General features: G+C 40.1%; 1 protein-coding gene across 1 annotated transcript in view; it reads left to right on the forward strand.

Annotated features, from left to right (window-relative positions):
• The first annotated feature begins 253 nt into the window (after positions 1-253).
• Positions 254-24,017, forward strand: part of Pde4d (phosphodiesterase 4D) — a 698,811-nt gene continuing 675,047 nt past the window's right edge. The window contains exon 1 of the mRNA XM_052743269.1: positions 254-728. Within this exon, the coding sequence (XP_052599229.1) occupies positions 463-728 (266 nt within the window). The 5' untranslated portion in view covers positions 254-462. The remainder of the gene's footprint in view (positions 729-24,017) is intronic.

The raw sequence follows: 24,017 nt of genomic DNA on the forward strand, positions 1-24,017 counted from the left end.
GCAAATGGAAAGGCTGGCCAAACAGAGGAGTAGCAGGCATCTGATGGTTAAGCCCTCCCCCCCAGGACTTTTTATGTACATAAGCAGAAGTCACTGGAGCAGCTGCGCCGCATTAGTTCCAATAGTTTAACAGGCTGCTTTGCAGGGCTGACAAAAGCCAAGCTAGCGCGGTGGCTTCCCTCCATGTTCCGGAGCCTCCAGAGCTCGTCAGTGATCTTTGGCTGGGGCTGGGGGAGGAGGGTGACGTTGAACAGGCTCCGGCGGGGGAGTGCGCTCGCCTGGTCTACACCCAGCCGCCTGCACCGAGAGACTGAGGCAGGGGCGGAATGAACTAACAGCAGCTGGATCCGACCTGTTTCCCAGGACATTTTCCTCAGACTCGGATCAAGGGACTCACTGGAAACAGGCCAGGCAACCACGTTGTCCTGGATTGTGGCCAACTGTACAAAGTTGACCAGGAAAATGGCTCAGCAGACGACAAGCCCGGACACCCTTACAGTCCCTGAAGTGGATAATCCGCATGTTCCAAACCCATGGCTCAACGAGGATCTTGTGAAATCCCTGCGGGAAAACCTGTTGCAGCATGAAAAGTCCAAGACAGCGAGGAAATCCGCTTCTCCCAAGCTCTCCCCGGTGATTTCTCCCAGGAATTCCCCCAGGCTCCTGCGCAGGATGCTTCTGAGTAGCAACATCCCCAAGCAGCGGCGCTTCACTGTAGCACATACGTGGTAAGGTCTGCACCGATCACTGAAATGTTAGCCATACCGGCTCAGTGCTTTTTGCTCCTCCTGGCGGCTTTGGGGGTGGGGTGGAGGATCATCATTCCGTTCCTGTGATTTATCGGAAGTAATCTACCTTCATAGTATGTCCCACCAATGCCCAAGTCAGGGCAGGAATCCTAGAGATAGGTAACAGGAGTGATTGAGGTGGGTGGTTCTCAGAGCTCAGTCGTTATTGCAAGTTCCTACAAGAAAATTGGATTCCAGATGTCAAGAAAGAATGTAGGTTTACTCCCATACCTAAGTGGTGGCTTCCTTTGATTTCTTAAGCTAATATCCTTGCCAGGTTCTCCTGACTGGCTTACCAGAGAGGACCAGAACGGAGGCGAGCGTCATCAGACTTAGCTGTCTTCTGTGTGATACACATTTGAACAGGGATATTCATAGCAGTGTGTAAAGATGTGCCCCCCTAATCCCATGTTATTGCGTTCAAAATCTTTATCATGCCTCTGCAGAAAGAGGAAAGGGATTAGGAAGTCTGCAGGAAGTTACAGGCACTACTTGGTACTTATCATATTCTTTGAATTTGGATGCTTTGAATGTTTTGTATTTATATTTTCTTTTTGAATATTTGATCATCATTATAATGGGTGATATTGTTTTATGCATTTGCTTCCACGTTACCCCCACGACCCCCCCTGGAGGACTTTTGACATTTTCTATAGAGTTTCCCCAAGCAAGCCAGTATGTTTGAAATCAAAACAAAACAGAAACAAGACTCAAGGAAGGAAGCAGTAAGAAGTAGAGGGAACCCAGATCTAACGGAGTGGCATGGCTGCACCCAGTCATACGTTAATTTGACAGATGAGAGTCAGTGACAGAGCAAATAAAAGGCATGTCACACTCAAAGACACGTCCAACCCCAGGATGCTAATTTTAAATAGCTCAATGTCTGACTAAGGAAGGGTTCCTATTGTCTTCAAGATTTTACCTAGATGACAATGACTCTGAGTTCCATTGGAGATAGTGGGCATATGAGGGACAAGACAAATGCTGGATTTTTAAGGGTTAAAAAAAATGTATCTGGGAAATAATGATTTCCTCTGAGGAAGGAAGATACTGTTGGAAAATCTGTCAGCAACAAGCAGTGGACGAGAGAAAGGCAGGACACACACTGGGTGATGCTTGGAAGGAGGGCCCTGGCTCAGGACCAGGTACTGAGGGCCTGGCAAAAAGGCTGGCTTTAGTTCACAAAGAAGTAGGACCAGCCTTTGGGTGTCCTCTGTCAGCTTTATTATTATATTTCCTAAGATTGTATGTGTTGCTGACAGAGTAAGCCTCACTCACCGCTTGATTTCAGTCTATGGGAAGCAGCCTGGAGTTCAGCTGAAGGTTATCTGAGCTATTTGGACATGTTGAGTATAAGGAGGGCAGGAAATCTCATGCAAACAGGCTTTCTTCTGAAATCCATGGCACTTCCTTTCCTGGTGCTCTTTGGAGAAACTCCAAGGGCACGGTTTCTACTCGTATTCCGTTTTGGCCTCTGGGTTCTCAGCCAGATCAGGTGGTACAAAGAGAGCCATGGGAGTGGAAAGATATACATGGATCCTTAATTAACTCAGGAGGAAAGGGTTTCCCTATGGCACTGAAACTATCCCAGAGGGAGTTAGAAATAGCATCCCAGTGATTTCATTTCATTTTAGTGAGCCCGAGGCTTTCTTATATGCCACAGGTATCTCCCGACAACCATCTCATCTGTGTTTCAGGCTTTTTGGACCAAGCATGAGACAGAATTCTTTCCATTATTTATTAATAATTTCATATTGAACACAATGTGTTTATGTACACTCCACAGCATTTTGAAGATGTAATTCAAAATGTACATGTACACATAAACCCAGTTGGTGTCTCACTGTATTCACATTTCCTACTTCTTCCTAAATCATCAGCAACTTAAATACATGCTTTGCATGGTCCTGCCTGAGAATGGGGGTTACTGTTCTTGGTGTCCCTTCCACTTACCATGCATATAAATTAGAATGCACTTAGCTTGAATGTTTATATCTTATGTGTAATGGTTCTGAAGTTGAACAAGAGTTATTTCTTGGTTCTAAGTCATTTGCACTCTAGTTGAAAAAAATAATGTTGGAAGTTATCTGTTTCTTATAGAGCTTATTCCTCTATAAAACACTCTCCAAATCTCAGTGGTTTGACACAGTGAGTGGCATTTACTTGCCTCTGCCTTTTTGTGGAAGACAGCTTGCTTTAGAGTGCTTAAGGGACATGGGATCCTATCATCTTGTGGTTCTTTCATTCAAAACAGAATTCCCAGGGTTGTCAGCCAGTGCTGAATAAGGATAAATAATATGAAAGATGGTAGGAGTGAGTGCTTACGAGGCAAGCCTAGAAGCACGTAGACCACCGAAGAGGCTTGTTTGCCTCATCTAGAACTCAACTCTGTACCCACATCTAATTTCAAAAGAGGCTGGGACACACCTCAGCTCTGCTCCAAGGAAAAATGGTCAGATACATCTAGTGAACAGTTATGGTTATATAGTATGTTAATGATGAACTATTTCACTCTCTATACCGTAGTTGAACTTCTAAGATTATTAGTCTTCGGTCTTCATAAACCTCTGAAGTAAGGACCATACCAAAGCAATACTTTTGTTTGTTAGGTATGTTGAGTGAAAAGACCTTGACTGCAGGTACACCTTCCTTCTGTCATCCATCATTCTAGGATAGCCTCAGCCTGAATCTTTGCTTTTCTTTCTTCCTTTTTTGCCTTATATATGTCTTTAGATTTACTCACCAAAGAGCTGGGGTCCTGTTCTACTCATCTTGGTATAGCTATGCTTTCACATAATGGTTGGCAAATGGTGGCTATTCAATAAATATGTCATAACTAGAGTCACTGGAAAATATTTTAGACCTCTTGTGCTTTTTACAAAGGTCTTCCCTTTAGTTTAATAAGCACTCCATTTTCACCTACTTGTGTCCTGTGTTTACCAAGTAGATTTTCATTCTGAAAATTCATTGGCATTTTTCTGGTCCACTCAAAGTGAGATTTATGAAGTTGACCCAATGCCTTGGTACTGTGAGACCTAAAAGAGAGCAGCTAAGCCGTCAGAAACCAGACTGCTGAGGCGGAGGGTTCTGACTTTGCCAGCTGTGTGGTTTTAGATCACTTGCTTAGCATTCCCTTCCATTTCCCTGTTACCTAATTTCCTGAGACTAGTACCTAGGCTTCTGGTTTTCTCCAGCACAATTATGTGTAAATTAGAGTGTGTTTCATGGGAATAGATGCTTAGTGGGCATCATTACTAATATTTTTATCTTCCGGTACTAAATCCTACTCATAGTTTTGATATGCATGAACTTTTAGGATGATGTTTACAATTCTAAATGGTTAACTTGTCATTTGTTTGTAAATAGATTGGATTAAATTTGTTTTAAGATCCATGAGCTCAAAGAATGAGTGGGTTTTTTGTTTTGTTTTGTTTTTTAAGCATAGGATAGAAGACAGAAAAAGAAAGATTGCTGCTGAGGGTGGGTACCTCTTTCTGACCCAATCTTTGCTCTCTGAGAGCTTCCCAAGCAGAAGTAATTTTGTCCTTTTCAGATTTCTATAGTACATTTGACTTCTGCTACTCTCTCAGCAATTTCTGGTAATAATCATATCACTAGACAATAGTGGTTATAATTTCCTGAACTGCCTCCTGTGTGAAGGTTAGGACTTTCCTGCATCTGTGCTTGTCACTACTGTTTATGGATTGTACTTAATATATAACATAATGCCATTCCATGACTGTATCAAGGATTCTGATTCTTTCTTACTAGGTAGTTCTCTATGACATCATTAGGAATTTCAAAACTATGGAATCCCTGCTAAAGAAACTAAACATCCAGTCTCAGTTTATTTCAAAATAACCAGTCAGGAAATTGTTTGCATATTTTAGGTTTTTTTTTTTTTTCTCACTCAGTTTTAGCACATTTCCCTTGTATTAGGCCTGAGTAGAGTCATGAGGAAAAAGAACTGCTGATTTCTGTACTGAGGATCTGACAAGTCAACGTTTAGTCATGATTAAATCACAGAACCTTTGTTCTTTCATTTCACATCCTATGTTTTGTTTTTGAGACAAGGTCACACTGTGTAATCATATCTGGCCTAGAACACATTACATAGGCCCATTTAGCCTACAACTCAAAATCTTGCTGATTCTACCCACCCTGAGTACTGTGGTTAGAGGCAACCATGCCCACTCCCTAACGCCCCCCACCTGACTTCTCTTTCTGATAAGATGAAGCTTAATAGTAATTATGCCCACTTTTAATTTACAACATTTTCATATGCATGCAGTATATACCCAAATATTCACCACTCAGATTTTTTAAATATCATTTTATCACTTTTTGCATAATATCTCCCTACCTCATGGTGCTAGGGACCAAAGCCAGAGTCCCCTGTATGTGTAGTTCTCAAAGCTATTTTAAAAATGCATGTATGATAAAAATCAGATAAAGTTTTTCTAAGAGAAATAATCTGATGGAGACTTGCCTTCCAAATTGAGGACTAGATGAGAAAACTCTCTGATTCATTGTGTTCTCTGCTTCAAGCAGACCGAGTGGAAGTAAAGGTCACAGAGTGCACAACAGTGACATTATAGCAAGCTCATTGTCTTCATAAGTTCACAAGTGCTTTTAATTTCAACATGTTTTAAGGTGGAAGTGCTTACAGGGTCTTTAAACAATAAAACACTTCCTTTAGGATTAAGATTTGAATCATCAACATGCCTCTTTCAAAGGCTTTTATGGAATACTAAAGCTTTTAAAGGAGTTAGATGATGTAGGCATATTTATTTATTTATACATTTTCTTCATTAGGTATATAATTACTCGTGATTAAAAGTGACAACTTACTCCTTAGTCATCCTTTCTTCAGCAAGCAAATATTTAAAAAAAAAAAAAAACATTTGTTTTTATTTTATGTACATTGGTGTTTTGCCAGCATGTATGTCTGTATATGAAGGTGTCAGGTATCCAGAATTGGAGTTACAGACGGTTGTGAGCTGCCATGTCAATGCTGGGAATTCAACCCATTTCCTCTGGATGAGCAGCCAGTGTTCTTAACTGCTGAGTCAGCACTCCAGCCCCTGAGCTTGTTTTGGGGGTGAGATATATACTATGAATTTTATTCAAGTCACAGGAGAGGGAAGAAATTGTCAACTATAGAGAAAACGTCCATCCTTTTAGAGTGCGGAGGCTGAATACACATATGTAGGTTTTTGAAAGCTGTTACTCCGTGGCTGCATTTGAGGACCCTGGACACCTGTGCCACCTCTTGTATTTAGATTTCAGGCTCCTTCTCTCTCCCCTCCCCTCCCCTCCCCTCCCCTTCCCTCCTCTCCCCTCTTCTCCTATCCCCTCCCCTCCTCTCCATTTCCTTCCTCCCCTTCCTCCTCCCCCCTTTTCTCTGGAGATATCAAGAGACAAGCATTACTGTTCCTTTCCTTGCAGGTAGGAACTCAAATGAGGATTTCAGGTGAAGAGGGATGATACCAAAGAGTGTCCAGGGAAAGTCACTAAGGGAGCCTATTAAGCACTGCAGCCATGTTTGAAGGGACAGACAGCCCAGAAGTCAGCTGTGGCTACGGTGTTTTCTTAGTGGACAGGGTGAAAGTGTCTTTAGCTTTTGAAGTGAACATGAAAGATGTTATTAGCTTTCATTCAAACCAGAAGACTTCAGAAAGACATGTATCTTCTAGAACATGTTAAGCAACCTTCAATATTTGCTAAATTCCAAAAATCAAAATATGACAAATATTTGCTGAGGAAGAAAATCAGGAGCGATGCACCCAGCTCTTAATGCTCCTATGTACTTCCTGTGATCATTGACATTTATCTTAGTGAAGATAAGAATCCTACTTATAATGGCTGAAGCTGTTGCTACTAATGGTGAATATGCTTTCAAACAAAAGTATGGTCTGGAAAACACAGGAGAAATGTTGAATGAATGAGAAGAATTTTTTTAATTGACCCTCAAAGGTCATTTAAATAATATAAATTGTAGGTTTAATTTTTTTAATTCATGCTTTACAAATAAAAAGCCTCTATGGCTTTAGGTAACTTGATGAGTGACAGCAGTTTGCAACATTTTTCCCCCTTAGGCAAGAAGTTACCATTTTTTTTTTCTTACAGTAGCTGCTTCAGAAAGAAGCTAACCACCAAGGAAACAAAACTATGGTTTTTACAAATAGTTTTACTTTTGAAAGGAAAGCCATGTTTTGAGAGCTGTGGCTGACTTAGTATAGTAGAAGCCAAGGCTTGCTGGCCACTTGACATTGACCTTAGTCATTCAACCATTTGAGTTATAGGCTCTCTAATTCAAAGTCATATGGCTATAAGACATTTAATATTTACAAGTTAAAAGAACCTCACTAAATCCACATATTGATAACAAACTATACTTTTAAATAATTAAAAGCAAGTCCCAAGGTCAGTGAGTGGGCAATCTGCAAACCTGGTATCCTGAGTTCCGTCCCAGAAATCCACATTAAAGGTGGAGAAAGCAGATTCTACAGTGTTGTTCTCTGGCATCCACACTCATGTGTGGCGTGTGTACCCACAAACACATTAAACACTGAGGCATAGAAAAATACCACAAAGCCACAATCCTTCAACTATACAGTAATGAAAGCAGGGAGTAACAGTTTAAATCCAGGTCTTCCTGCCTCCTCATCGTGTGTTATTTCTTTTGGTATCACCACTCTGGACTGTCAAATGACATTCACATTTATTTCCTTCCCCTACCTGTATACTGAGACTATTAGAAAAATAAGGATTTTGTAAAATGGTAGTGAGTTAATATAAAGGTATCTGACTTTATTTGTTATATATGTGGTTTGTAGGTAAGTTGTTATCCTTTATTTCTGATAAAAGTGTGTCTAGCTAGAGAAGGACTTCAGGAATAGAGGGAGGAGATTCTGATTCACAGTGGTTTTAAAATAACAACAGCTTAAACACAAAGCCAATCAGAATAATTTTATTTTGAATGATTCAGAGCAAAGGGCACAAAAAGCTTAAGGTCCAAGGAGAAAGATCGAGTTAGACATCTATTAACGTTTGGTTCGCTAGTTCCCTGGTTCCCGAAAAGCCAGCTGGGAAGGATGGTCCACAGACTCAAGTTACTAAGCAACAGAGTAGCAAACTGCTTGGTAACCAGATCTGGCCTGACTCACAGTCTGACTGCGTGGGACTGGGTGGCTGGACAGGAAGACTAAGGCTCATCCTACCTCAAAAGAATTTCTTCCATTCATCTGCCGGCCTTACTGCCAAATCCTACTGTTACAGAACATCCCTTGACGTAAAATTTTGTTTGTTTTTAAAGTGAAAATGCCCCTCAGACCAGAAACAAATATTACTGTTTTTCTTTAAAGCAGTTTTTATAAGATTACTGTTAATTGGTTTAATGTAAGTAAAGTGTAAGCTTTAGTGAGAAGAAAGAAAGTGAATGGATTTGGGCCGATGGTAGAACCTTGGGTTTTCATGAACAAGTGCAGACTGGGCCATAGTTGCCTCCTTTTACCTGCTGAGAGTTTCCTTGAGTTCTCAGACATAGTTTGGTGTCATTTACCTTTCTATTTTCCCCATGACTTCTGCTATATCTGTGAATATTGACTGTGTAGTTGGATGGTTCCTAATAAGGCCAAACCTTAGCATGCATCAGTTTTTTACATTGTGGAAAATAGGTACCACCTTATATATTCTGTAAACATTTATGGTTTGATCAATTGATGAACAGACAGGCCATTGCTGCACCTCTGACATTGAATGTCCAATAGTCTTGTAGCCTATAAGGCTTGGTGACATTGTGTTGGATTTTCATGGTGGCAAGAAGTTTCAGATTCAATGATTAACCATTAATATGGACTTTGTCACCAAGAGTGTGTGTATATTTGCAGTTTGTACATACCTATATCAGTGTAGTTTGACTTTGGCATGTACAAACAAATCCTCAAATGATAGTGTCATAATAATTGGTCAAGTGTATGCATGTCAATACTGACTTCATCTTTTGAAAAGAATTTTTGCCTGTTATATTCTTGAAAAAAAATAAACCTACATAAATATATTATGAATCTTGGGAAATTACTTAATAACTAGCTGGTTAAGCTGTGATGACTAATCCTTATCTCTTAGAATTCATACCAGTTAAATTATACAGCAAGACCTAAGCTTATAAAAGAAATGCCAAGATTTTGAGGAGGAATTTGAAAAAGCAGCCTCCATAGTTCCTTTTTTTAGGATGACAATTTGGAGACATTTGAACTGGCAGCTACTGAGCTCACTTCTAAAGCATATTTAATGATAACTAAAATTCAACAATGAAATATATTTTTAAAGAGGTTTATCATAGAAATATGATTTTAGCACACATATTTTTGCCCTTGTTCAATATATATATTCATTTTAAGCCAACAAATTTCCTTTCTATTACCTTCATGAGATAGCCTTGGGATCCAATTAGCTATTATTAGAACAAAGTAGCTTCCTCTTTATATAATTACCAGCAGGGCACATTTCTTTTCATTTTCGTGCAAACTTTATTGTATATTTATGTCTATTATGGTGAGCATATGCAGCTGACCTAAAGCAAGTTACTTCCTGACTACTAGGTTGCATAGTTTGTCATTTCTATGTTTTACCTTCTTTTGTTTACAGTATTTGTTTTACTTTCTACTCATGTTTTTTTTTAATGGCCTTTTGTTGAGTGAGTGCCAAATAGAACAGCCTATGATTTATGGGTTGTAATAACTAAAACATATATGAATAGAGGCTGATGACGCACAAGACGAGCTTCTATGACTCTTTTCTGAATAGATCCCAGCTTACTTTAATAAGCCCTCTTACTAATAACAATGATAATACCACTGATGCTGTGACCAGTCCCATTTCATCATCATGGTTTAAGATTCATCTGCATTTGCATTTAACATTTTAGTAGATTTATATTCTTTCCTAGAAGTCCTTATGTTTGAAAGACCAAGTTTTTGGATCATTGCTATAAACTAGAAACAAACCATTTATCATATATTGATACAATTGAAAAAAATACATTATAAAAAGCAAAATAGATTCATGTTTACATAGACACTAAGAAAGACTCAGAGCCTGAGGTCTGTTCTCTATTTAAAGTGGCATTTAGTAAGTAATATAGACATGAAAAACTAGTTGGATCTTTCTCCTTAAGGCAATAGGAATAACTGAAAAGGATTTGTAAAGGAAATAACCTTCCTATTATTTAATTCACCATTTTAAAATTTAATAATCCACATCAGCTATGCCTAAACGTATCTTGTTGTGACTCAAGCCCATCTAAGGTACATATCTAGTGGTCCCTGAATCATTGGTACATTCAGTATAAGAAGAGGGGTTTGGCAGAGTCTCTTTGGGACTTAATCACTTGGTTGGAAGTAAACTCAATGAGCTTGGACTGAGTGATTATGCGTCCTTGGCTAAAGTATAGCCTTCGAACTCTAGTTTTCAATTCTGTAATGACTGGTTTCCAATTTGGACTTTGCATGGATGGTAAGAAGCAGAGACCAGTTCCATAAGGAATGCTATGCTAACAGTGGCTTCTCCATTCTACAAACAAAGGGTACAGATGGATGTCCTTTAAAAGTTAGGACCTCCAAGTAAATCAGTAAGAGATGAGGTGGGAAATAAACATTTTCTTCTAGAACATAGTATTCACAAGCTTGCTACAGCTACATAATTATCATGGCCCAGATAAAATGAAAGCTCCTGACCCCCTGTTCAAAAAAGAATGTTAAAAAATTTTCTATTGGCAGCAACAGAATATTCATCTGAGCATGGGATCCCTTGCCACTGTGTTGGTTGTACCTCTAAAGTATCCTTACACATACAGTAAGGTTGAAGTGTGGTCCCCAAAGCCAGGTCTTAAGACAGAAGCAGCTAAAGACATCTTTTCAAACAGTTTGTCTTAGAGTGGCATCTTGATTCATCACTTTCTTCCCTTTCTTGGTGAGGATAATGTTGTGCCTTGGAGTTAAGACAATCACAGATACAAGGACAGTCAACAGGGTACCAACTGTCAAAGGCCAAGAAGAGACGTTACCCAGCATTCACCTTAAGGGGTTTCTTTGGAATGAGCAATTGCGTACATAAGCAAATTAGAAGCAGCATTGCTTTTCCATTTAAAATCACTTTTGCTACACCCGTACCAGCCACGGCAATGTGTTACTAGCATGTAGTGTCTATACCCATGCATCCTCCCTCAAGCCACCTCATTTAATAGGTTAAGTGTTTCTGTCAGAGTTCTCTTCAACTCTGTTGGCTTCATCCCCAGCACCTAAAATCATAATGTTCCCAATGCTGTCATTAGCTCTTTGACCCTATTTAGTTATGCCTTCTATACTTTAAACATTTGACCTCTGACCCAGCAAATTTAACAAAATCTGATTCATAAAATTCATGTCCCTCAATCCAATCCCAGATGACTTCTCTGGGCATTTCTTCTTTGAAGATCCACCTTTGCCTTAATTTTGTGTATGCAAAAGCAAGCTTGATGCTTCCCCCCACCTTTTTCTTTTCCTATTTCTTTTCAGAGGGCCACTATTTCCCCAAGGAACCAGTTAAACTCACTATTGACTTCCACTTTGGTCTTTCTCCACTAAGGCCTGTAGATCATTGCATATGGTAGCACTTCCTGTTGCTTCCCATTTCCACTCTTTTGCTATGTAGCTTGATGGTGGTATGACTCATCTTATACTGTCAGTCATCTTAATGCCCTTAGCTACTTCCCTTTAGGATGTCCTTCTTATCTGATCTTATTAATTGTACTAAAGCTCTGCATTGGCTGCCCACCATCTATAACAAGGGTGAGCAAACATTCTTCTGTGAAGCACCAGATAAGACTTTAAACTAGTGGTTCTCAACCTTCCCAATGCTGCAACCCTTTAATACAGTTCCTAATGTTGTGGTGACCCCCAACCGTAAAATCATCTTCCTTGTTACTTCATAACTATAATTTTACTGCTGTTAGGAATTGTAATGTAAATATCTGACATGTGACCCTTGTGAGAACCACTGATTTAGGCTATAGAAACTGTACTGTTTCTGTGGTAATTCCTTTTCTCAGCCATTACATCACTAAGGAAGCCATATAGCTACAAATGAGCATATATACCTTCCAATAAAACCTGTCCTTTAAATAAATTTTGAATTTGGGACACTGGTCATAGCTTGCCAATCTGACCCATAGAATGAAGTTCATACATTTCAGCCTAGTAGTCAAATCTTAACCTATAATTCCAGATTTCCCTCTGTGGGTAACTATTGGTCTTTCCTATGGATCTTTTGCTATTTTTCATTGCGGAGAGAAATCTCAAGTATGGTTAATGGAGACACTATTGATAATCAACCCAAGACAATACTCTGTCTTAGGGCCTCTCCTGTGTGGTGTGGGAGGTTCAGATCACAGTGCTATGAAAATCCGAAATGTCTCCACATGTTCAATGTCCACTGAGATGCAAATTGCTCTCCATTAGGAATGACTGGCCTAGAGAGAAGCTTTGTAAAGGGAGGAACCAGTTCAACCCATGGGCAGGCATATCAGTAGCACCTAACACGGCCTTGTTTTCCAGAAAGTGGTCTAGAACTCTGTAGTCTAGACTGATGCTGATAATTCACTGTGAAATTCTAGGGGTGTCATTTAAACTCCTTAGGATACAATTAATTTCACTAGTAAATGGAACTTTTTCTGATTCTCACATGCTTCATAGACTTATTTCAAAGTTCATATTGGATATTTACAAAGAAAGATTTTTAAAAAGAATAAAAAGCTGAGCCAGCTGGTGGTGGCCCCTGCCTTTAATCCCAGCACTTGGGAGGTAGAGGCAGGTGGATCTCTGTGAGTTTAAGGCCAGCCTGGTCTACAAAGTGAGTTCTATGACAGGCTCCAAAGCTACACAGAGAAACCCTCTCTCAAAAAACCAAAAATAAAAATAAAGAATAAAGAGCTATTAAAGATAATACAAAAATATTAGTGATGACATACTGAGCATGGGTTGAGCCTGTTAAATTTAGAAGTTAAATTCCACCATTTCTGTATCTTTTTGCTCTGTCCACATTGCTGTTTGAAATGCTATTGAGCCATAGCCTTTGCTGTCAATAATTCTGTTCTGGTAGGGTATAAGTTATGATAGCTCAAAATAGCATAAAATGGTAGAACCACAAGACTAAATTCAAAGAGTGGTAGGGATTGTCCGGAAATGCTGGTAGGGATTACTTGTGACTTCCTGAATAGGATGGGGTAGGTGTAAAGAAATCTGAGGAGTTGGGCTCAGATTTATCTGGACCAGTCTAACTTCCTATTTACAGCAATCTAATAAGATTTAAGTTTAGTCATATTTACAAAGACAAGAATGAGGCCTAGAAAGGCATTTGGTAGAGGTCAGATGTAAAGTCTAAAGGATTTCAGCAGAAAGAGACCTGAGGTACGTGTCGAGAAGAAGCTAGTGACGTCCTCTCACTGAAGGAGCAGTATGGACAGGCACAAGGGTTCTGTGTCATTTAGGTGAGCTTGAATATCCCTGAGCTATGACAGGCTGGAACTAGATTTTGAAGAGTAGCTGACATCTTCCTTTTTTCCTTCACTTCTCTCTCTCTCTCTCTCTCTCTCTCTCTCTCTCTCTCTCTCTCTCTCTCTCTCTCTCATTTCCTCTCCCTACCCTTATCATGAGGGATTTATGGGCTTAAATGAAGCATGATCCATTTTATCTTCTTAAAGCTTCATTCTACATAAAAGGGAGTGACATTTTGAGTTATCACCCACCCGAAGCCGTAAGTGTATGTACTAAATACTTTCAGTAGTTTGAATGTGACACTCAGTCCAATGAAACCAATCCAAACCATCTTTCAACTAGCTATTTCCTGCTACCACTTCCAAAACAATTGCTCTGAAATAGTGAAACAGTCCATTGCATCTCCATGTAAATCATATGTACCACTTCCACTGTGTGCCTGCATCCTGTAGCATAGGACAAAGGCATTCTTTGTGTGAAAACAGTGGCAATTTTTTTTTTACTAAATTGCACATTTATTGATTAGAAAGTCCTTTGCACTTCTGAGAGACTGTACACAGAATGATTTACTTGCTCTGAAGCCAACTCAGTGTTTCAAGACTAGCTCACCGTATTGAAAGCTTGGAACTAAATATCCTTTCATCTATTCAAAACACAATTGCTGAGTTCTGCTGCATAGCTGTTACTTTTCTAGGGATGGAGCTTCAACAAGGGACAGAGTCTGGTTCCCATGGAGTATATACCAGTGTGGTGAGGACAGCATACACATAAACAATCAAATGGACCAGAGAATGACAAATGTAATCAAGAAAATTAATTAGGATGAGGATATGCAGAGTTTTCTTCAAGATGTTTTAAGAAGACTTTCTATGAGGTGACATTTGAGGAGCGATCTGAAGACATGATTATCTAGGAGAATAATATTTGAGGCAGGAGAAAGAACAAGTACAAAATCCCCGAGGGAAGATGTGATTGGCATATTTGAGAGAGGAAGAGAGTTATAAAAATGAGTAAGAGCCATAGAAATGAGTCACATCACATAGTAGTGTGAGGCTGCATTAGGACTTGGGATTTCCTTGGTGATGGTTGTGATATATCAAGGTGACAAGGGTTAGTAGTGGGAGTGTCTGCTTCAGGGGAAATAAAATATATCTTAAGTTTTAGAATAATAAGTCTTGTTCCTGTGTAGAAAATATAAATGCAGAGAAAGGGAAAAAAAACCAAGACCCATTAAAAGACTATTGGAATAATACAGATGACATAGGATCATGGTAGTATGGACTAGAATAGTAGAGGTAGATGTACTCAAAATGGTGACAATTTTGTCTGCAATTTTAAAGGAGAAGCAACAGAATTTTATGGCCTATTTAGTCTCATAGTGATTAAGAAGTAAGAATGACTGTAAGTTTGAGGCCCAAGTGACAGGAAAGCCATAGTTGCCATTCACTGAGCTTGGAAGATGGTGGAAGGTACATATCAGGGGACATGGCCCAGGAGGTTAGTTTTAAACATGTTGCATTTGGGATGACTATTGGCTATATGATAATTGGCTACACAAGTACGAAATGCATAGCAAAGATTGGCACAATAGATCAACATTTGGGAGCCATTAAAATACAGAAGTTTTAGAAATTGTGAGACTGGAATATGATGTGGAATATACAAGAAGTATATGTGAAAAGGAATAAAGACTGGCGACATTTGGGTATTTCAAATGTTAGAAATCAAAAAGATCACGAAAACACACCTGAAGAATCCATCAAAAAGTAGCCAACAAGTGGGACAAAAACCCAAAGATAGTTACACACCAACTTTTTTTGTGGAGAAGTAAGTCATAAATTATATCTGATGATACTTGTGGCTAGCTAAAGTGAAGATCAAATATTGAGCATCGCATGGGCCTTGGTGGGCAATGGCTCTAGGGATGATTGAGTGTTGACGATACAAGACACCCTCCCCAACCCCTAGATGGCTGATCATTTCACATCTTCTCATCTCTCTTTAAACCTCAAACATTTATTTCTGTTTTCAAGTTGTTGAGTTACTCTTTCAGTACAAAGGAGGAACACCTAAAAGAGACTTTACAGACCTGCCCACCACTACATCTACCAAGCTACTGACCATGTAGACTTCCAGACTCTTCTATTTTGTCTTCCTGCTCATTACAATGACTCAAAAAAAATCAATATTCTCCTGCAGAATAATATCAGAAATCACTCCAGAAATTGGCAGCCTGTAACAACAAGCATCTGTTACCTCATACAGTATATGGTAGTTAATAATCAGTTAACCGGCTTACCAGATAGCAGCAAGGTTTTGTAGTCACCTGCTGAGGAAGGTTACCAAGATGGTGTTGCCTATAGACTACCTTGTTTTTCACTGGTTATTGACAAAGGACTTTCGTGCCTTTCTTTGTGAGTTTCTTCAAAGGGCAGAGTGTCTTGATGTTATGGGTCAGATCCAACAGAGTGCTATATACGAGACAAGTGACTTGGTAGATGTGGTATACACAGCATGTATGAATGGACTCTTTTGGTTGTTCCTATGTTATAATAACCTCATCGGCTAGAGAATAGAAAGAAATGTTGGAAGTTTGAGGAGAGGGAACAGGATATAAAATGAGCGGTTATACCATGATAGAAGAGAGGATATTGTCTAGGAACATGTGCAGTTTCCAGACCATGGTAGGGTACCACCTTGCTGAAGTAGTTACAAAGTTGCTGTAGTTATTCTTTTCCTCAACTACTATTGACAGCTCAGGCATAAACCTGGAGTAGGGGAAGCATTGGATGTTGAGCTTGATTGTTGGTACACATCTGTAATATCATCACTCAGGAGGTAGAGGTAGGACAGCTGTCAGTTAAGCCCAGACTGGGCTACATAATGAGTTACAGGCTAACCTGAGCTACAACAAAAGATGCCTTCTGAATAGTAATAAACAAAACATAACACGATGACATTTCATTGAGCTGAGAAGCTCCAGTGGACTCTGAGTTGAAGGGATTGCAAAGAAGTGCTTGTGATGACTGCCATCCAAATTTATTCTATATCTGCTGAAGAAAGTCCGTTAGAGGCTTGACAAAGGTCAGTATGAGCCTGTAAAGTCAACTTACTCAAATATTTGATGGATTCGGAATGCTTGTAGAGTCAGAGCACTAGAGAGAACGAGCCACAAAGAATGTGTGGAAATACCCAGGAGCTGATGACGGTGGAAGTTGTTGGTGATGGTGAGGGTGCAGATGACTGTAAAGATGAGGTCACAGAAGGTGACTGTGGATAAGATCTTGGAGAAGCACACCAAGGGAGCCTGTGATAAGAAGCTACAATTAAATTATATCAGGTTTTTGTTGGAGAGAGTGCCAAATCTCTCAGGAATGAAAAGGAGGACCCAGGAATTTTGGGGAAACTCTTGAACCTCAGTGTAAAAGGCCAATAGTGTGAGTGTAAAGGATATTTTAGGACAAGGGAGAGATAACTCATGATCTGTGAGCTGTCGAGAAGTGTAAAAATCATCTATTTCTCTTTCTGGGACAGGAGTATGAAACTATAAATGGAAAACTAGCTACCATAGCTAAGTGCAGAAAGTAAATCAACGGTTCTTTTCAAAAAATTATTTTTATTTATTTTTTATTATTATTTGTGTGTGTGTGCATGTGCGTGTGTGCATGCGCGCGCACGCTCATTGGTGAATGCTTTAAGTGCAAACACCCATGAGGTCAGAGGCTTTGGATCCCCCTGAGGCTAGAGTCACAGACAGTTGTACCCTCTGATTTGGTGCTGGAAACTGAAATCAAGTCTTATGCAAGAGTTCTTAACAGCTGAGTCATCTCTCCAGTGGGTTCTTAGTGGACAGCCAGGAGTGTTGGAGCAAGGAGGTGCAAGAAATCATCAGAAGAGACACAGAGAATACAGATTTCACTGATGTTAGACTGTGGCGCTCAGAAGTCATTCTGGAGTGTGTAGTAAGATTATGGGATTCACAGGGCCTTTTGGTGGTGAGCAACCACCCGGCAGCCTTGGGTTCCCTATAATGACAAGTGTGGCCTATGCTGAAGGAACATGTCTTCCTGTTGGGGTAGTCAGTGTCTTGGCTCTGTTTGTCTTGGTTCATTTCAGGCTTTGGAAGCGGCAGGACTCAGGATGTCTAGGCACATGCTGCAGTCTGTGTGGTCAGCCTTGTTATGTGGTAAAGCCATGTTTCTCTCTCTTCTCCGTTACATATTTATGCTGTAGAGATGAGGTACACAACAGAAAGTGCAGGGAAGTCACTTGGAAACTGCCAGTTTCCAGATGTGTGACCTCAGGGTACATTTGCAAACATTGAAGAGTCCTTTGGTTTTTTTCTTTTCTGCTTGTTTGGTTTGTTTGTTTCTGAACCAGACACACAATCCTATTCTTGAGCATGTAAGGCTATATAGTGAGGAACTGACCACACACACATACACACACATGCACACATATTGATGTAGCACACACACACACACACACACACACACACACACACTTTATACTTGCCACAGCAATTTATATGTCTAATTAGAAAGATGATACTGCTTTTACTAAATGAATAGATTTTATGTTTTGAGGTATTTTCAGGAGATAGTGTAGCATGTCTCTGCCATATCTTAACCTTTATTTAAATACTTTTATTGTCATAACAGTAAACAAAAGAAAACCTATGAAATGCATAGAAGATAGCTTTCTCTTTGGAATTTGAATTGTTAGTTTGTACTGCCTGCATTTGGATTTGGGTTATGTGAGCCAGTTGGCTGTTAGGACATAGACTCCTCTGTGTCTCTGGAAACGTGTGCCCTTCAAAGTAACTTGCACAAATTTCCCCTTCCCTAAAGGAAAGGGTGAGCCCTGGCACCCTTTAACCTGTAGGGATTATGTAGCTCTGGCTATGACTGATTCATTGGCTTGCCTCAAGAAATGCTCCTGGTATGTGTTATGTGCTAACAGAGCCAGGCTTTGCTGATGAGCACGTCACTCCCGTGAAGACGTGGGCATGCTTTTGTGCATTTGTTCTTGTAGCCTGGGAGGCATATTTCAACACACTGTCCAGAATTGGCTAGAACATGCCTGTCACTCCCAGCTGACTCTGATGACGCTCTTGCCAACGTAGATTTACATCAACACAGTTCTTTACTGGGAAAAGCTCATTTAGAATATACAGGGTGGCCCATTTAAAAACAGGCACAGCATCAATTTGAAAAGGAATGCATTTTAGAAAATATGTTGAAAGAAATGTACTGACAGTTGAAGGCTCTACACAGCATAGAGTTATAATGAGCATCACCCCATCCCTTTGTAAACTGTCCTAAGCTCAACGACCAAAGAGTGGCTTATTATGAGATAAAGAACCCCCTATTTCAGACTTTCTCTTTCATCATGCTGGACATGTAGGCAACTCTAGTTCTTTTCTTATTTATTTTCATCTTCCTAATATTGTACTGACTAAGATGTAAGAGTTAATAGCAGGCTGTGTGATGTGACTATACTGCTCTTAACCTGCACCAAAATTTGTTTTGAGAATATAATGGAAACATTGATTTTCCCTGTAGCGTGAAATCTTTTGGCACATGTCCATCTCACTTATGACTCATCCTCAATATCTTAATGACTGTTTGGGATAGACATATTATGCAGATGTCTATAGTCAGGAAACCAGGCACTCAAATAAAAGCTGTTGCCATAGTTATCCAGCAATAATAATGGTAATAATAATATACAAACCCAAACCGTCTTTGCTGTCTGAAAGGAAATTTCAGTTCCAAATCCATGGAACATGACCTGTGATTAATGCTATTGTGACCCTTGGTAACTCACCTTTCTTTTTCGTCATCCTAGCCTATTCTAAGTCATTAGAGTAATGGACACAACTGAATGGCTTTGCAATTTTACACCTTCTCTCGTGACAACCAGCACCATTTTCAATGACAGATGCTTTGATCTGTCTGCTTCTAAATCTCTTAAGCTGCAAAGCTCTAGACAGCTTCCTCCCAGAAGATTTTATGGTCCTGATTGACCTCATCATGAGTTCTATATTTATGCTTGTTCAGACACATAAAAGTCAGGCTTTATATCAAGGGCCACCTAAAAAGTCAAGGTCATCAACTACTCGCTACAGCACTATGCTATTGTCACACCCAGCAATAATGACAGATGACCTTTCAACGTGATCAAAAGTGGTAGATGACATTATAGGAATACCATTAAATGTCCACTGGTATATTTCCTCAGCTGTAATTCATCTACAATGGTCTCAATAAACTGTAAACGGTTCCATACTGCATCCATCCAGTGTGTCTGGAGATGAAGTGAATGAAATAAGCAAAACGAGATTTGTCCCCTCTGAAACAACATGTGCATGCATAGAAGCTGAGGCATAGCATCGTAAAGATGTGAGTTCACAGGTCTGTCTTAAGGCAGGACTGTTCAGAATTTCAGCTGGTACAAGTGGCTCACAGAAGGCATGCTAGCAGGTGTGCATCCACACATTGCCAGTGCCTGGGGAGCTCTTGATTAATCTGCTGACACTGAGAGTTCACATTGCAGCCTACTAACCACATCGTGTGTGTGTGTGTGTGTGTGTGTGTGTGTGTGTGTGTGTGTGTGTCTGTCTGTCTGTCTGATTGTGTGTCCTTGTTCTGATTCCATGCTTACAAAGCAATCTCAGATTGTAGTCTTATTGTTCTCCACCTCTCTCTGCGGAGTCCTATAGGCAGAGTCCTAGGTCAGGATGCACAAAGCATGATGCTCTAAGCAATGACAGTGGTCCTCAATAAGAAAGAAAGAAGTTGGCTCTTGGAGCTTGTTCAAGAGTCTTACTGGCTTTTGCAATGACTCTGCTCCCAAGAGGCCCATCCCATGCCCTGGAGATGCCAGTTTCTGAGTGTACAAGTTTTAGTGCCAGCTTCTGATCTCTGAAATTTCTCTGAGCTACTGCCAACTTTCAAGGCCTTTGGGAGGAGTGATATGCCAGCTCTCCCAGGGAAAACGCTTCTCCACCACTATGCCATGAGCACTTTTCAGTAGAAGCCCTGTCAGTCCACAATGTACGTTTTAGATCAGTAAACAAAGCAAGATGAGAAAAAGTTAAGTTCTTAGTCTTGATGGAAGTTGTCTGGTGAGGCCGTGATGGTCGTGTCTGGGAAAGCATCCGCTAAAGTATCTCACCTTTAGCCTGGGATATACTTGGCTCTGTTTTATTGTTTCTGATGACACCATACCTTTGGGCGCTTCATAAGCTGTTAGGTGAAATGTGTCGAGTACTTAGAGGCAGTGTTTAGAGTTTATGAAAAACTCTTGCTCTGATATCTCATTCTTCCACAGACCCAATTGCGTAGAAGGAATCCTGAAACATTACAGCCCACACCTCAGAGTTTTATCTTTTAGGAAGCTTTGCATTTTGTTAGGAGTTTTGTAAGACAAGAAAGTCATTCAGGATCAGAGTACACCAATCTGAAGTTTTAGTCTTGAGGAGCATGGGCACACTTCATATAACCACATTAATAGTTATGGTAGTGAGTGTGTATGTGTGGTGACTAACAATGTAACAGTTAAGAATCAATAGGCATCTGAAGCATTTTTTTTTCTCAGAGCCCAGTCTTCCAGAGAGAAAACCAAATATATTTTTTTCTAGGGATGCCATAGCAAATAACCTCAGACATAGTAACTTAAAACAGTAGAGATTTGTTCTGTTTCAGTTCTGGAGCTGGGGGTCACAGCACAGGCAGAACTGTACTTGCTCTGCAGGCTGTACGGAGATCCTATTCCATGCCTCATCTGGCTTCTGGTAGCCACCAGCTTCCTGTACCTCTGATGACATCACTTCAGCCTCTACCTCCATCGGCACATGTCTGTTATACACCTGTCATGGGCCTTCGGGTACACCCAGATAATACAAGATGATTTTTTCATGCATCCTCATTTCACAGATTAATTCCCCCAAACTTATTTTTTTCCAACAAAGCTATATACACAGGTTTGAAGTATAAGCATACCTTTTGGGGACACTGCTTAGCCCACTGTGGTATTTGAAGCTATGTCAGTGAGAGGTCTGAGAACACCACCCACTCAGCACACACTTGTAGATATTACTTTCTGGGAACTCCTGCCATTCTTTGATTTCCAGCCTGACTTGTAAGGAAAGTGAGTTTCTAGAAGTTAAGAAACGCCAGGCTCCCTTCAAGTGGCCCCTGCCCATCCTATGGATTCTCCTCCAAGGCTCTGGAAAGGGAGCCCTGGTTATCTTGTATCATAGGTATATAGAGTTCTCTTGGGAGAGGAAGGAGGAAGTGCTGAAGGAGTAATAGGTTCAAAGGTGGGGATTTCTGATTCTTCGTGAGCCTCAGTAACTAAAGTTAGCGTATTAAAACCAAACATGGGTCTCACCCACTTTGTAATCCTAACTTTAGGGGAACTGGAACCAGAGAATCCTGAGTTCCAGGGTGGCCTGGCCACATAGCAAGATCCTGCCACAAAACACCAAGAAACAAACATCAAAACCTAGAATAAAAACACAGGATAAATATTTGTGGTCAAGATTTTGATTAGACACAATCAAGAGTAAGTCCTCTACAATGTGTAGAGAGTGGGAGACTTTGAAGTACTCAGCCCTGATAGGGATGTCCTCATCAAAGCCCTCCCCTCAAGGCTCAGGGATCTATGCAGAAGAGGAGGGAAAAGCTTTTAAGAGTCAGAGGTGGTGGATGACTCCAAAATACCAGTGTCTTCCAGACATAACACAGGCTGATACACGTATGAACTCCCGGAGTTTGTGATGACATCTATAAGACCTACATAGGTTCATATCAGACAAAACCCCAGCATAGAGAAGAGGGAGTTAATACAAAGCCCCACCCCCTACCCAAGAATATGTCTGCAATCTATACCTGCTGGGAAAGGGACACTCAGTTTTTTCCAAGGAAGATCACTGTGTATATTAACCACACTCCAGAGCAGGCCCTATACTCAGAAGTATTTGACCAACATAAAATGGACTCCATAGTTTTGTTCATTTTTTTTTGTTGTTGTTTGGACATTTTCCCATTTTTCTGGGTTTTTGGTTTGTTTGGATATTTTTGTTTGGGGGCTTTGTTCTTGTTTTTTGAGACAGGGGTGGGGTAGAGAGAGAGAACAGGAAATTGGGTGAATAGGGAGGAGTTGGGGACAGAGAAAGAGTATGACCAAAATATGGTGTATGAAAACTTTTTTATCAATAAATAAAGGCCTCTAAATGCCTCGCTGATAACTTTGTATTTGTTCTCACCAGAATAATACTGCTAACCATTGTTTGGTGTAGTCTTCCAAAAACAGTTGTATGCATATTTAATTAAATATAAGAATATGGGTACAGTGAGATTGAAATGCATTAAGGACAAGGCTAGATATTTCTAGCCATGATTTCATTTAATTCTCACTACAAATGTAATACTTTCCTGGTAAAACACGCTTCGATGGGTGAAATCATTGTTCCAAAGTAGTATTCATTTGAAACACCAAAAGGCCTCAGAAACAGGCCTCTAAAGTGGTCTCACCACTTTCCACACCCAGGAAGAGTACACCTGGAGACCCGTCTTCCCATATCCGCTCTACCATCACAGTGTCTGAGAGAATTTCATTTTCCTCCCTGCTGTCAGCCAATGATAATAAATACATTTACTGTTCCACATTTTATGTGGGTGAAATTGAAAATCTGTCAGTGATTCTCATTCTTTGCCCACTGCCTTATTAGTACATTTTCCATTTTCAAAATTCGGGATTATAACCACATATTATAACCATATGGAATTGATTTGAAATAATAGTACATTTAGTAATTATCTCTGGCATAAATGTTTACGATCATTTTTCTGCTTTTCCTTCTATTTGGTTTGTATTTTTAAAAATTTATTTTACTTATGCTTGTATTGTGTGTGTGAGAGAGAGAGAGAGAGAGAGAGAGAGAGAGTGTGTGTGTGTGTGTGTGTGTGTGTGTGTGTGTGTGTGTGTGTGTAAAAGTGGTGCCCAAGGAGGCCTGAAGAAGGCATCGGACCAGATCCCCTGGAGCTGGAGCTACAAGCAGTTTTGAGGCTTTCAAGCTGGCCATTGGGAACTGAACTCTGGTCATCCGAAGGAGCAATATGTTCTCTTAACTGATAAGCTATCTCTCCAGCACCTTGTTTATGGTCATATATCATTATGTCACAGTTTCTTAACCATATCACAGAACAGAACATAAATTTTACTACCTTAACTTTCTTAAGCATGTAGTTCAGTAGTGCTAAGTGTATTCTCTTTGCTTTGAGATAGATTGGCAGAAAATTTCCTTCAGGTAAAACTGAAACTCTGGGCCCGTTAAAGTATACCCACCCTTCTCTGTTCTTATTCAGCCACTGGTAACATCATTCTACTTCCTGATGTCCTGAAATTAAGTATTTTAAAGACTTTACATAGTGGAATGACTGGTTTTGACTTTATGTCACTGACCTAACATTGTCTCATAGTTAATACCTACGATAGCATGTGCTGGATTTTCTTTTGAAAACCGAATAGTGTTCCCCTGGATGTCTGCCCCACATTTTGCAGATCTATTCTGCTGTGAGGAGAGGGTAGTGTGGCTTTGGCCTCCTGGCTGTGGTGAGGAGTGAAGAGGAAAACATGATGTACAGACATCCATTTCTCTGAGGGCTTTGCTTTCCACTGTTTT

Source organism: Peromyscus californicus, unplaced genomic scaffold (assembly GCF_007827085.1).
Source record: "Peromyscus californicus insignis strain IS unplaced genomic scaffold, ASM782708v3 Scaffold_18__1_contigs__length_77618521, whole genome shotgun sequence".
NCBI classification, from domain to species: Eukaryota; Metazoa; Chordata; class Mammalia; order Rodentia; family Cricetidae; genus Peromyscus; species Peromyscus californicus.